The sequence below is a fragment of the Piliocolobus tephrosceles genome, chromosome 15 (assembly GCF_002776525.5).
Source record: "Piliocolobus tephrosceles isolate RC106 chromosome 15, ASM277652v3, whole genome shotgun sequence".
Classification (NCBI taxonomy): domain Eukaryota; kingdom Metazoa; phylum Chordata; class Mammalia; order Primates; family Cercopithecidae; genus Piliocolobus; species Piliocolobus tephrosceles.
Window position 1 is genome coordinate 42,430,421 of NC_045448.1, and position 14,072 is coordinate 42,444,492.

General features: G+C 37.0%; 1 protein-coding gene across 4 annotated transcripts in view; it reads left to right on the forward strand.

The window, feature by feature from the left end:
• EML4 (EMAP like 4) overlaps positions 1–14,072 on the forward strand; it is a 169,340-nt gene that overhangs the window by 127,002 nt on the left and 28,266 nt on the right. For all 4 annotated transcript variants that reach the window (XR_002725720.2, XM_023189303.2, XM_023189304.2 and 1 more), the window contains 6 exons: positions 2,942–3,076; positions 3,198–3,333; positions 8,333–8,484; positions 10,203–10,328; positions 10,414–10,545; positions 11,590–11,657. Coding sequence is in view for 3 of the 4 variants with exons in the window: in XM_023189303.2 (XP_023045071.2) it covers positions 2,942–3,076; positions 3,198–3,333; positions 8,333–8,484; positions 10,203–10,328; positions 10,414–10,545; positions 11,590–11,657 (749 nt within the window). In the remaining variant the exon portion in view is untranslated. The remainder of the gene's footprint in view (positions 1–2,941; positions 3,077–3,197; positions 3,334–8,332; positions 8,485–10,202; positions 10,329–10,413; positions 10,546–11,589; positions 11,658–14,072) is intronic.

The following is a 14,072-nucleotide window of genomic DNA, read 5'->3' on the forward strand; positions in this document are numbered from 1 at the left end:
TAAGAGTCAGGAGGATAATGGTTAAATAGGGGGAGGGGTTAGTAACTGGAAAGGGGATCTAGGATATTTATGGAATGTTAGTAATGTTTTGTTTCTTGTTCTGAATGATGACTAGCAATGTGTTCAATTTGTAAAACTTTATTGAGCTATGTACTTAAAATCTGTGTGCATATATATAATATATAGTGTTATATATTATATAATACATAGTGCTATATATTATATAATATATATAGTGTGATATATTATATAATATATATTATATATATAATGTTATATATAGTATTATATGTCAGTGAAAAGTTATAATATCCTGTAAGGCAATACTCATAACGCAAAGTGATTCAAACTCATAGATTTCTTCAGTTTATATCTTGACTGTCTTATCACTAGCATGATGGGTATACTGGGAATATTTGTTGTTAGTTTTACAACCCTTCGATTATCTTAATTTGGCCTAAGATTTTTGGCCTAAGGAGTTTTGATTCGTCTGAGTGAAAACTAAAGACTGTTCAGTTAATCTTTAAACTTTACTTAGACTTGCTAAATATATATATAGTTCCATACTACTCAATCACTGGAAAATTATATAACAAGCAAGATATGCTGTACTTTATCTTCATCTTTTTTTTTCCGTTTTTGGTCAGGGTCTCACGCTTCACCCAGGCTGGAGTGCAGTGGCTTAATCACAGCTCACTGCAACCTCAAACTCCAGGGCTCAAATGATCCTCCAGCCTCAGCCTCCCAAGTAGCTAAGACTACAGGGCACACCACCACGCCAGCTAATTTACTTTTTGTAGAGACAGGTCTCACTATGTTGCACAGGCTGATCTCTAACTCCTGGGCTCAGCAATCCTCCAACCTTGGCCACCCAAAGCATTGGGATTACAGGCATAAGCCACAACACCCGGCCTAGATTAGATTTTATTAGTTGAATTTTATTTATGTGCTTATGCAAAGGCCCCTAAGCCCAAATGTTGAGTAACAGAAATGTAAAACTCATGGAAATATTGGAACTGTGGGGGGAAAAAAAGAATTGAAAACAACCCTTTCAAGTGTCATTTTATTGGCATAACATAAAATTTATTATTTTTAACTCAGTTCATAAGACTATCATCTTTATCATGGTTTTATTTTGTTTTGAGATGGAGTTTTACTCTGTCACCCAGGCGGGAGTGCAGTGGTGCAATCTCGGCTCACTGCAGCCTCCACCTCCCGGGTTCAAGCAATTCCGTGTCTCAGCCTCCCAAGTAGCTGGGATTACAGGTGCCCACCACCATGCCCAGCTACTTTTTTGTATTTTTAGTAGAGATGGGGTTTCACCATCTTGGCCAGGCTGATCTTGAACTCCTGACCTCATGATCCACCCGTCTCAGCCTCCCAAAATGCTGGGATTACAGGTGTGAGCCACCACGCCTGGCCCATGTTGTTTTGCCAAGAGGAAATGCTTCCGCACACATAAAATTCTTTGCTAAATTAAAAAGTGGACATTAATGATCACTCTGTAAATAAACACTAGCTAATAAGTAGCTTTACAGGCATGTAGGTAGGTATCACCTCACTGTTAAGTTTGAGTAGATGATTTTACTATAAAATATCAACTTAGTAAGAATTATGATTTACCGAAATTATAGAAATACAATGTTTTAGAATAATATCCTCAATTGAAATTATTTTAATGAAAAAACTAGTAATTTCTTCTTGCGTCTCATGCTTGTGTTCTTCCTAGTCCACCATAAATCTTTTTTTTTTTTTTTTTTTTTTTTTTTTGAGACGGAGTCTCGCTCTGTCGCCCAGGCTGGAGTGCAGTGGCCGGATCTCAGCTCACTGCAAGCTCCGCCTCCCGGGTTCCCGCCATTCTCCTGCCTCAGCCTCCCGAGTAGCTGGGACTACAGGCACCCGCCACCACGCCCGGCTAGTTTTTTGTATTTTTAGTAGAGACAGGGTTTCACGGTGTTAGCCAGGATGGTCTTGATCTCCTGACCTCGTGATCCACCCGTCTCGGCCTCCCAAAGTGCTGGGATTACAGGCTCGAGCCACCACGCCCGGCCCACCATAAATCTTTTAAACCTAATGCCTGTCATTGCTAGATTTTTTGAGGGAAAAGAGCATAAAAGCTCTCCGGGAATGTTTTTGTTTTCATTTCTGTAGGAATCAGTAGTGACCATTCTAAATCTACTTTTTAAGAGTTCAGCCTGAAGGACATAACTCTAAATTAGTCCTAGTCTCTAAGTATTTTGTTGAGGCTGGGCACAATGGCTCATGCCTGTAATCCCAGCATTTTGGGAGGCTGAGGTGGGCGGATGACTTGAGGTCAGGAGTTTGAGCCCAGCCTAGCCAACATGGTGAAACCATGTCTCTACTGAAAATACAAAAATTAGCTGGGCATGGTGGCGGGTGCCTGTGGTCCCAGCTACTGGGGAGGCTAAGGCAGGAGAATCATTTGAACCTTGGAGGCAGAGGTTGTCGTGAGCTGAGATCACTCCATTGCACTCTAGCCTGGGTGACAGAGCAAGACTACATCTCAAAAAAAAAAATTGTATGAATAAATGTTCCATAATAGTAGTACAAAGAAAGATAAGACAGTTTCTTTTCTTTTAATACAAATAGCAGTGTCTTTAAGGAAGAATGTACATTGCTCTTAGATTTGATAGTTTTAAATGTACTTTTCTGGCATGTGCAAAAAGTTAAAGGTATATATATAAATGTCTTTCTAATGCAGAGTTTTTATAAATAGCACAAAAGGTGATATAATAATACAAGGACATCAAATTTAAATCATCCCAAAAATACATTATCCAAATTTTTCAGGAAAATTATCTTGGAAGAAGAGGCATTTTCTCAAAATCTTTCCCTATCGTTGTCAGTAGCAGTAATTGAATTGATACTTGAAGAAGATAAGGATATACATTCATCTAAAGTTTTATTTCCCTTTTCATAGACAACAAATGAAGTTGTTTTGGCTGTGGAGTTTCACCCAACAGATGCAAATACCATAATTACATGCGGTAAATCTCATATTTTCTTCTGGACCTGGAGTGGCAATTCACTAACAAGAAAACAGGGAATTTTTGGGGTAAGGATCAGATTGTTTTAATGTTATTAAGTGCATAAATCTTTAATTTTTTAAATTGTTGAGTAAGCATCAAGTCGTCATGGCAAAAAGAAAATTGAAAATTTTCATTGTTTCCTTGTAGAAATATGAAAAGCCAAAATTTGTGCAGTGTTTAGCATTCTTGGGGAATGGAGATGTTCTTACTGGAGACTCAGGTGGAGTCATGCTTATATGGAGCAAAACTACTGTAGAGCCCACACCTGGGAAAGGACCTAAAGGTACAGTATTCTTATATTAAACTCATTTCTTAAAATTCTCACGTAGTGCTCTTTCAGTCCCATCTATTAGACCAGGAGAGAAAGAGCTGCAGTGTAACAATATGAGCAAGTCACCAACATTACCGTTTGTTTTCACCTTCTTCATAATCTTTTTTTAATGAAATTATTTATCCAGTTATTTATTGAGCTTATATAATCCACATTTGACTACACTGAACCATTCCCTTTAGGAAATTAGTAATTAGAAAGAAATGATATATGTTAGTATAAAAAGTATAGAGGCTCACTCTCCCCTGAGCTGGTTCTGGGTTATCTGTTAGGGCAGAATGCATGGCCATGTGATAAAATGGGAGACGGGAGAAAAAAGGAATAAACTCATAAACTGGTGTTTGAAAACTATTTGTCAAACATTAAAGGAATAACTTTCATCTTAACTTTGGGTGTCAATGTAGGAGCAAAAGTTGAATAGTCTTGATGAAAGCACTATTTTCACCAAAATGTGGAATTTAAATTTCATGTTACTATTTTCTTATGATTGCACAGAGTTTTGTACTGTATTTTTTTAGGACATATATTCAAATGTTCCTTGACTTCTGGATGGCATTATATCCTGATAAATCTGTCATAATGTCAAAAAATAATAAATTGAACCAACATAAGTCAGGGACCATCTGTTACTAAATTAATGTTTGAATTAAATGTTTTTCAAATCCATTCACCTGAATGTCTAAGCTCGGCTGTTGAATTGAATTAGACATATTAAGAAGTTTAAAACAATAAGCCTTAAATTGTATTACCGTTGACCCTCATCTCAATCATTGGCCATATATTCTTAGCCTCTTTCGTTCCGTTTAGATTCAAAATTTACGAGAAGAATGGCAGTGGGTTGAGGGTTCTTAAAAAAGAGAGTTACGACAACAGTGTATTAACTGCTTTTCCTGTTATTTCTTTTCTTTTTTTCTCATTTTTCTTTCCTGGGCACATTTACTTACTATCAGAAATGCCAGGAACAGCATAGTATATTAAAACAGTGACTTTTAAATTGTACACGAATCTCCAACACTGAGCAGAATTTGGGTATAAATACACCCTTTTGTTAGTGTTAATGTTTGTGTTCAGATTGGGGACAGGAAGAAGAGGTTCAGAGGTTTTTATTTTGGTCTTTGAAAAATTTGTGGCTTAGGCTCTCTACATATGCGCAAACAGGAAACAGGAAATCCAATCTTGTAAATTGCTGGGCACATGAAATGGCCTGTCTTGTACTTTGCCACATGACTAACCCTATTATGGGTAAAGTTGCTAAGAATTTGAGGTTTTCAGTTGGCTGGGAAGGATTTGGTGAGCGCAGTGAAATAAATGGAAGTCCAGAACAGAATAAGTGCCCAGAGTTTCCATTTTTTAATTCTTGCTCCCATATTTCAGTAGGTCCAATTTACATATTCTCAACTATGACATTTTTGCACCTGTGGCAGTCTTACCAACCAAAATTTGAGTGTACTGTGACATCGTGTCTGATTAAAGGACATTTTTGAATGTTAAAAGTGTAATTTCGCAACTAATCCTTTTACTTTTGTAAATAGGAGACAAACCAAAACTATATTTTATGTCTTAAAAGTGCTCTTATATTTTTTTTTCTTGTTTCCAAACCATTTATTCCTCATAAATTAATGGGAATCTTCAAGTAATTAGTATTTTCTATTTCTTAAGTAGGTATGAAGTCTTTGTTATTTGTTTCCTACACATATGAAATAGACTGAAATGGTTCTTATGCAACATAATTTGTAATCTTTTAAGTGGGTAAGTGGAAGTTGAGAGTATCTACAGAACCATTAAAATGTTCAGCATTCTTAAGTCTTGCAAAGGAGCTAAGAAACACTGCCATTTTATGTGTTCTCCAAATAATCAAATTGGCCCAGTTGCTAAGAATACAACATAAATTTCAAAGTCTCCCTAATATTTGATTCTTTAAACAGACACAGAAAGCCTTCCAAACGTCTTTATTTGGCAGGCAGTGTAAACTTTTATGGAAGCTTTTTATGGAAGCTTTGTTTCTGTTAGAGATGAGAAGAAGGGGCGAGATTTGTGATTAAGTTTGGATAGACTTGACCATATGAGTAAGCCTGAAGGCAGAGTAGGTTTTTTTAATTCAAGGGTAATTATTTTGCTTGGCAGGGATTTCAAACATTATTTGGCAACTGGAATATCAGAAATACAGGCCCATAAGAAAGATATCTTTGGCTATAAATTTGTTTTATAGGTAAATATTATATAAAGGAAACTGATGATTTATTTAAATTGGAATCACTGAATTTTTTAAGCTAAGTTGATACTAGGTCCAACTCAGGAGATAACTTTCCTGGAGTGAGAAGGACTAACTGACTTGATCACTATATAGAGTATTTTTATTTCTGATGAAGCATTTTTTTCTTCATATTTATTTTTTATTTTCTAGTTTTCCATCATTCTGGGAGGATTTTAAGTGTTTAACAAGGTTTTTGTCATGTTTCGAAATATGGAAAGTGGACTTAAGACTAGAAAAACTGTTTTCTTACATTTTAATGGAGAACTATGAAACTCCCACACCTCTGCTTTTTGTGTTTTCTTACATGATACCTTCAGGCTAGTGTTGTTAGTTTGACCATGCATAGGGAAATAAGCCTAAAATTTGCTTTTCTCTATTTTTAATGTCCAAATAAAGCCAGTAGTACTCTCAGAAAATTCACATCTCTCAGGTGTCCTTGCTCTCATGGTCACATCGGAACAGAGATAGATACTTGTCTGCCTATTCCACTGAACGCAATTGTGTTGTTCAATTTTTAAGGTATTTTTAGATGGTAAATGTTGGTTCAAGTGGAGACAGTTGACCTGAACAGCACATTTGTTGGAGTTCTACTTCCAGCTCTGCTGAATTAGGCAAGCTCTCCTCCAAATCAAGCAAGCCTTTTCCTGTCTCCCTGCCATATATACCCATCTATTAAGTATTTATACCACCAGCATACTCACACTGAGAGAATTTTTTTTACCATACCAAAGCCTTAGAAATTTTAGTTAATTTGTTAAATATAATAGCAGCTCAAATAGATGAGTAAAAAAGAACAGTCTCAGTAACAGCTTTGAGTTATAATTCACATACCATGAAATCTACTCTGTTGAAGTATGCCTTTAAAGTTCAGTGTTTTTTAGTATATTTAGAAGGTTGTATAGCCATTACCACTATCTAACCTAAGGACATTTTCCTCACCCCAAAAAGAAAACCTATACCCATTAGTAGTCACTTTCCATTTCTCCCTCCCCTAAGCCCCTAGGTAACCACCAATCTCCTTTAGGTCTCTATAGATTTACTTGTTCGGGACATTTCATATAAATGGAGTCATACAATGTGTGGTCTTTTATGACTTGCTTCTTTCACTTAGTTGTTTTTGTTTTGGTTTGGTTTGTTTGTTTGTTTGTTTGTTTGTTTTTTGAGATGGAGTTTCACTCTTGTTGCCCAGGCTGGAGTGCAATGGTGCAATTTCGGCTCACTGAACCTCCGCCTCCCAGGTTCAAGCGATTCTCCTGCCTCAGCCTCCCAAGTAGCTGGAATTACAGGCATGTGCCATCATGCCTGGCTAATTTTGTATTTTTAGTAGAGATGGGATTTTGCTGTGTTGGCCAGGTTGGTTTCAAACCCCTGACCTCAGGTGATCCACCTGCCTCAGCCTCCCAGAGTGCTGAGATTACAGGTGTGAGCCATGGCGCCCAGCCTTCACTTCACATTATGTTTTTAAGATTCATCCATGTGGTGGTAGCATGTATCAATACCTCATTCCTTTTTATGGCTGAGTGATATCCCATTGTATAGACAATACTATGTTTTTAAAATCCATTTATCAGTTGAGGAACAGTTTTAGAAAATGAATAGTTGTTAAACCTGAATTTTTTCAAGAGGACTAAGGGCTATTTATTGACTTAATTTAGCCATATTTCCATAAGGCTCTAACTTCCCATTTTGAACCTGGTAACTAATTCCATCGGACATCATCTTCCAAAAAGCTTTACTCTTGCTCTGCTAGCCTATCTAGCTAAAGAGCTTCTCTGAGTAAGGCATTTATGAAAACCAAAGAAAAAGGTATGAGTACTATCATCTTATCCTCACCCTTAAAAGGGGGCAAAATACAATTTAAAAACCACATGTGTTTTGCCTAAAATATCTTTTATGTACCCCATTGGTCACTTCCTGGGTACTTAACAAAGTATGCTATGGGTATACAAGAAAACTGGGCTGTCATTTAGCCATCACATTGGTACAGCTGAATCAATTTTTAAAATACTGAAATTATTCTCTGCTAGTAGGTCAAAAGCCACTGCTACAGGTATCCACTGCCTACCTTTGTCCCAATAACTTCCATAGTGCTCCTGTATCTCAGCAAATAAAGGGGAGTATCCCTTGTCACAACAGAAGGCCTCTGTGTTAACAATGGTTGTAAAATGTGAAACATTGTGACTGTTACCTCAGAAGGAAACAAAGATGTTTTTGCAAAGTTAAAGGAACATCATGGTGGGAGACTTGAGTCTAGTCACAGCTTTGTTATTAGCTAACTATGTGGTATCCCCTAAGCTGCTCCTGTACCTCTTATGTCTTGAGCTCTAAAATCAGAAGAGTAATACCTACTCTATCTACCATACAAGATGATTATGAGAGATAGTAAAGTTCGGAAACCTATACCATATCCCCTTTTGTCTGTGGAATTGTCACTACTTTAGCTTTGCTTTTTTGGAGGAAAATATTTTGAAATATTTTCAGAGTAAATAAATACTGACATAAATAGAGAAGATTATATTATGCCTTAAGCTTTACTACCTGCTTTGCACAGAAGACTTGCTGAAAGTAAGTTTTTGATTGAGTTCATATGAACATTCTGATTATTAACTCTAGTTCTACTGAAGTTTTCTTCCAAATAGACACTAAAATCTGATGAAAAGTATTATCACTAGTGTTTTTATTTTTCCCTCGTATTAGGTGTATATCAAATCAGCAAACAAATCAAAGCTCATGATGGCAGTGTGTTCACAATTTGTCAGATGAGAAATGGGATGTTATTAACAGGAGGAGGGAAAGACAGAAAAATAATTCTGTGGGATCACGATCTGAATCCTGAAAGAGAAATAGAGGTAAGGATGGAAACGGAATATAAAAATATTAAATACTCTAAACTCAGGTATTTTGTCCCACATTAAGATAACTACACTTTTCTGGCAAACTTATTAAATTCTTAAAATTTCGTTTCCTTCCCTCAATAAAGGAGTTTGCTGTTGCCTTTAAGATAACTTTTTTCAAAAAAAAAACTAAAGACCATTAAACAAAATAATTTGAAAGAATATTTTTAAAGATTAGGCAGAATAATTTGCCTGTTAAAACCAGAGCATATGTCACAAAGTTTAATTTTTCTTCTCTTTTTTGGTGATTTATATTTTGGATTTATGCTTAATGTTTTTTTTCTACATGTAACATTCTTTCCAGAGAAAATCTTCTGGAAAATCCTCTTAAAAAGAGGATTCTGATAGTACTGCTCTTGGATTTTATTTCCAAGAAGATGGATAATAAAGAGTTGCATAATCACAACCTTCAGTTCATACTGAAAATGCAACTTCCATCACTGTTTTCTTCACAGATAACTCATACCCTTTGTTGTTAAAAGCTATACAATCTAGTTCACTCCTTCCTTTCCCATTTCTAACGTAAATTTGAATTACTCTTAGAATTCAGTTATTTGTATTTATAGGAGTAATTTTAGATCCCACTTTATAAAGTGGGATTTATAATTTCATTATTTCAGAATCATTCTTTGAGATTATTATTAAATGTATTAACACAGCGTTCACTGAGATTGTTCCATGTATTGCTTTAAACGAAATTGCTCTCCCAAGGAGTCCTATTATTATAATACTTTACAATATATTGTTTTTTTAATTTACAAAGAAACTCCACATTACATTTTTTTAATTGACATATTGTAATTGAACATATTTATGAGATACAGTCTGATGTTTTGATACAGATATGCTGTATAGTAATCCAGTCAGGGTAGTTATTATATCTGTTGCCTCATGCATTTATCATTTTTTTGTGGTGAGAATATTTTTATATTTTGATCCTTACAATAATCAAGAGTAGGTAGGGCATGTATTATTATCCTCATATTACAGAAAATGTTTCTTAGGCTAAGTAACTTACCCAAAGTAATATAACTAATATAACTAATAAGTAACAAAACCCAATCACATTCTTCATGTGATCTAATAGAACTTACTTCATTTTTCCTTTTTTTTTTTCCCCTGAGACAGAGTCTTGCTCTGTCGCTCAGGCTGGAATACAGTGGCCCAATGTTGGCTAACTGTAACCTCTGCCTCCCGGGTTCAAGCGATTCTCCTGCCTCAGCCTCCTGAGTAGCTGGGATTATAGGCGCCCGCCACCACACCTGGCTAATTTTTGTATTTTTAGTAGAAACGGGGTTTCACCATGTTGGCCAGACTGGTCCTGAACTCCTGACCTCAGATGATCCATCTGCCTTGGCCTCCACATGTGCTGGGATTATAGTTGTGAGCCACCACGCCCAGCCTTTTTTCCCTATTCTTAACCCTTAACTCCTAAAATCATTTAAAATACACATTTAAAATTAATTGAAGCAAAGAGTGTTGATAATTATTATAACTTCAGTATAATAAAATGTAATTGGACAGATAAATTATTAGTAGTACAAGATTACTGTATTCAAATTTGGGCTTTTGTCATAATTACCCCATAATTGCTTACAGCTATAAATGCAGGCTTCGAGTAGTAATTAATGCATGTTAGTATGTATATGGTGACTTTACACTTTTTTTTCTAGGTTCCTGATCAGTATGGCACAATCAGAGCTGTAGCAGAAGGAAAGGCAGATCAATTTTTAGTAGGCACATCACGAAACTTTATTTTACGGGGAACATTTAATGACGGCTTCCAAATAGAAGTACAGGTAAGCTGTGTGATATTAACCATTAACTGAATATTTTTTATTATGTTCTTTGGTTCTTATAACAATGAGTGTCTTTCATTTTCAGGGTCATACAGATGAGCTTTGGGGTCTTGCTACACATCCCTTCAAAGATTTGCTCTTGACATGTGCTCAGGACAGGCAGGTGTGCCTGTGGAACTCAATGGAACACAGGCTGGAATGGACCAGGCTGGTAGATGTGAGTGAAGCAAGATGTGATTATTAACCTCCCCATAGAAACTCCTCACACTGGAAGTTGAGAGCAGCAAAGTAAAAAGGACTAAGTGTTGATTCAAACCAAATGTAAACATATGGTTTAGTAAAAGAGGGTGGAGATAGGAGGGTAGTGTTTAGTCTTAAAGTATGAACATGAACCGATTTTAAAGAAGTAAGTTAGGCCGGGCGTGGTGGCTCACACCTGTAATCCTAGCACTTTGGGAGGCCAAGGCGGGTGGATCACAGGGTCAGGAGATCGAGACCATCCTGGCTAACACGGTGAAACCCCGTCTCTACTAAAAATACAAAAAATTAGCCGGGCGTGGTGGCGGGCGCCTGTAGTCCCAGCTACTTGGGAGGCTGAGGCAGGAGAATGGCGTGAACCTGGGAGGTGGAGCTTGCAGTAAGCCAAGATCATGCCACTGCACTCCAGCCTGGCCAACAGAGCGAGACTCCGTCTCAAAAAATAAAAAATAAATAAAAAGAAGTTAGCAGCGTAAAAGCTCAATTTGTCCATCAGCTTCAGTGGTAAAATCATAAAGATTTCACATATCTATATAGCATTAATTATTGTGGAAATCTTTGTGCCTCGGGTGGCATTGCAGTTGGATTCAGTAAGTGCTGCTCACTAACAGGCTCTACTGTCTTCTTTCTGAGTGGTCTCTTACTGTATTTTCTCTCTACCCAACCCAGACATCCACCTTCTCTAGCCCAAAAGGTATATACAGGTTCTTTGTGGATGCTAAAGAACTGTACCAGTGTTTGTTGTTGTTATCCTTATTATTGTTCCACTCCCTAGCCACAAGCTGGTTGTCCCTTTCCCTCACCACTCTGCCAGCATATTCCCTTCATGCTCTGAAATTCTTTTTCCTCTCATATCCGCGTGTTATTTCTCATTAGCTACAAAGTTGATGGAAATTTTATGTTTGTATGAAACAGGTTATTTTCAGATGTTTCTGCCACTATCCCCGTAGATCTAGGGAGACTTTCTCATGTACTCCCCAACAGCTTTCTGTCTCTTTTCTAGGAACCAGGACACTGTGCAGATTTTCATCCAAGTGGCACAGTGGTGGCCATAGGAACGCACTCAGGCAGGTAGGGTCTTTAAGTGAGCTGAGTAACCTGAAGTGGTGGGATGTTTAAATGCTTAATCAGGAATGTCCTCAATCTGATCTGGAGAATTAATCTCTTAAGTGGCACACTAATATACTTGCTGTTCGTATCTGTTATGTATATTCATACAATTCAGTTATTTATTGAGCACCTGCCTATTGCTTCATGCTATTGTGTGTATTCAGAATACATCAGAAAACAAAACAAAAATCCCTGCCCTGTGAAGCCCACATTTTAGTGTGTATGGGACAGAATAAAAAATAAGGCCTGATGCAGCCAGGCATGGTGGCTCATACTTGTAATCCCAGCACTTTGGGAGGCCAAGGTAGGCGGATCACCTGAGGTCAGGAGTTCGAAACCAGCCTGGCCAATGTGGCGAAACCCCATCTCTATTAAAAATACAAAAATTAGCCGGGTGTGGTGGCGCACACCTGTAATCCCAGCTACTTGGGAGGCTGAGGCAGGAGAATCAGTTGAACCTGGGAGACAGAGGTTGCAGTGAGCCGAGATTGCGCCACTGCACTCCAGCCTGGGCAACAGAGCAAGACTCCATCTCAAAAAAATAAAAAAATAAAAAATAAGGCCAGTTGTAGTAGCCCATGCCAGTAATTCCAGTGCTTTGGGAGGCTGAGGCAGGAAGATTGCTTGAGGTCAGGAGTTTGAGACCAGCCTGAACGAGACCCCATCTCTACAAAAAATAAAACATAAAAATAATAAACATTATAACAAATTATATTAGAAAATGTTAAGAACCATGTGAGGATAGGGAAAATGTTGGCAGATTAAGAAGGAGTGCAGTTGCAAAATGATAGAGGGGTCATTATGGGCTTCATTGAAAAGGAGTTAGCAGATTTGACTTTGCTTTGTGAAATTAGAAGAATCAGAAAATTTCTCTCCTCATTATCTTTTATGCAGGGGAAGGATTTGAAGCTGATGTAACACAATTGAGCATTTATAAGTTGTTTGTGCTACACCTTTTGCCATCCTGTCTTATTTTAAATGCTATGCAGATATATAATAAAGATATATTTTCTAAAATAATTTAAGACCTGTCTTGCAGACCTTGTGTAGTACCTTTCTAAGGTTAACATGTTTATGATTTATACATCTTTAATTGACTGATCTTTATTGCCTCTGCTAGTAAGTAGTCCTCCTCACATTTTTAAGGAGGCAAAGAAAAACATGAAGTCAATTTTCCCAAAATTAAACTCATTAAAAAGTGTGGAATGCTGATTTTTAATGGGGTGAGACTATTGTGAACACGCTTATATAAATATTTTTGTTTATATATAAGACTTAAATACTTTAAACCAACTAATTCATTTAATTCTAAAACTAAATTTAGTCATTTAGAGGGGATTTTTTTTTGTAGCAATTTTTCCTTCTGGCTGTTAGATACAAATTAACACCTGAAATGTGAAAACATTCCAATTTCTTCTTACAGATAGTGCTGCAGAATCTTTCAGAATAATGGAAAAACAGGTCTTTAAAGATAATTGAATTATGAATGTGCAGCTAGAGATGCTATTGAGTGAAATCATTGAATTTTAGAACTAGGCTGCTGGAGAGAGCAATTGGTGATACTTTGCAAATGTAGAAGGCTAGCTCAGATCTTGCCCAAAACACGTTAGTAATAGATCATTATGAGGTTTAAAAGCACTTAGACTTGGATATTTGTCCATTTGGACCGAATTTGGTCCATTCTCTTTGAGAAAGACACATGACAGGTCACTGTAGGATTTGGAGGAAATTATTTTCTTCAACCAAAAAAAATTGTTGTTAAGCACGTAGGAAACCATCTGAGGTGTAGTACTGATCTAGTTTTCAGAAAACCACAAAGAAATTCACTTTAAATCTTTATTTTTGGCAGCTAAACAGATATCACACATGCTAAAGTCCTTGAAATAATAAACATAAGAGGTATCATTTATTCATTGTCTGATGACCCTGTGCTAAAATCTTTTTTTTTTTTTTTTTTGAGATGGAGTCGCACTCTGTCACCCAAGCTGGAGTGCAGTGACGCAATCTTGGCTCACTGCAAGCTCCGCCTCCCAGGTTCACGCCATTCTTTTGCAGGCGCCCGCCACCACACCCGGCTAATTTTTTTTTTTTTTTTTTGTATTTTTAGTAGAGACGTGCTAGTCTCTACTAAAGTTTCACTGTATTAGCCAGGATGGTCTCAATCTGACCTCGTGATCCACCCGCCTCGGCCTCCCAAAGTGCTACTGGGATTACAGGCGTGAGCCACCGTGCCTGGCCGCTAAATTCTTTTTATCTGTTACTCCTAATCTTCACAAGAATGTAACAAAGTGTTTATTAATATCATGATTGCACAGACAGGAAACCAAGACCCATAGAGTGCTGTTACTTGTGATTGAGCTCAGGTGCTGCATGGTT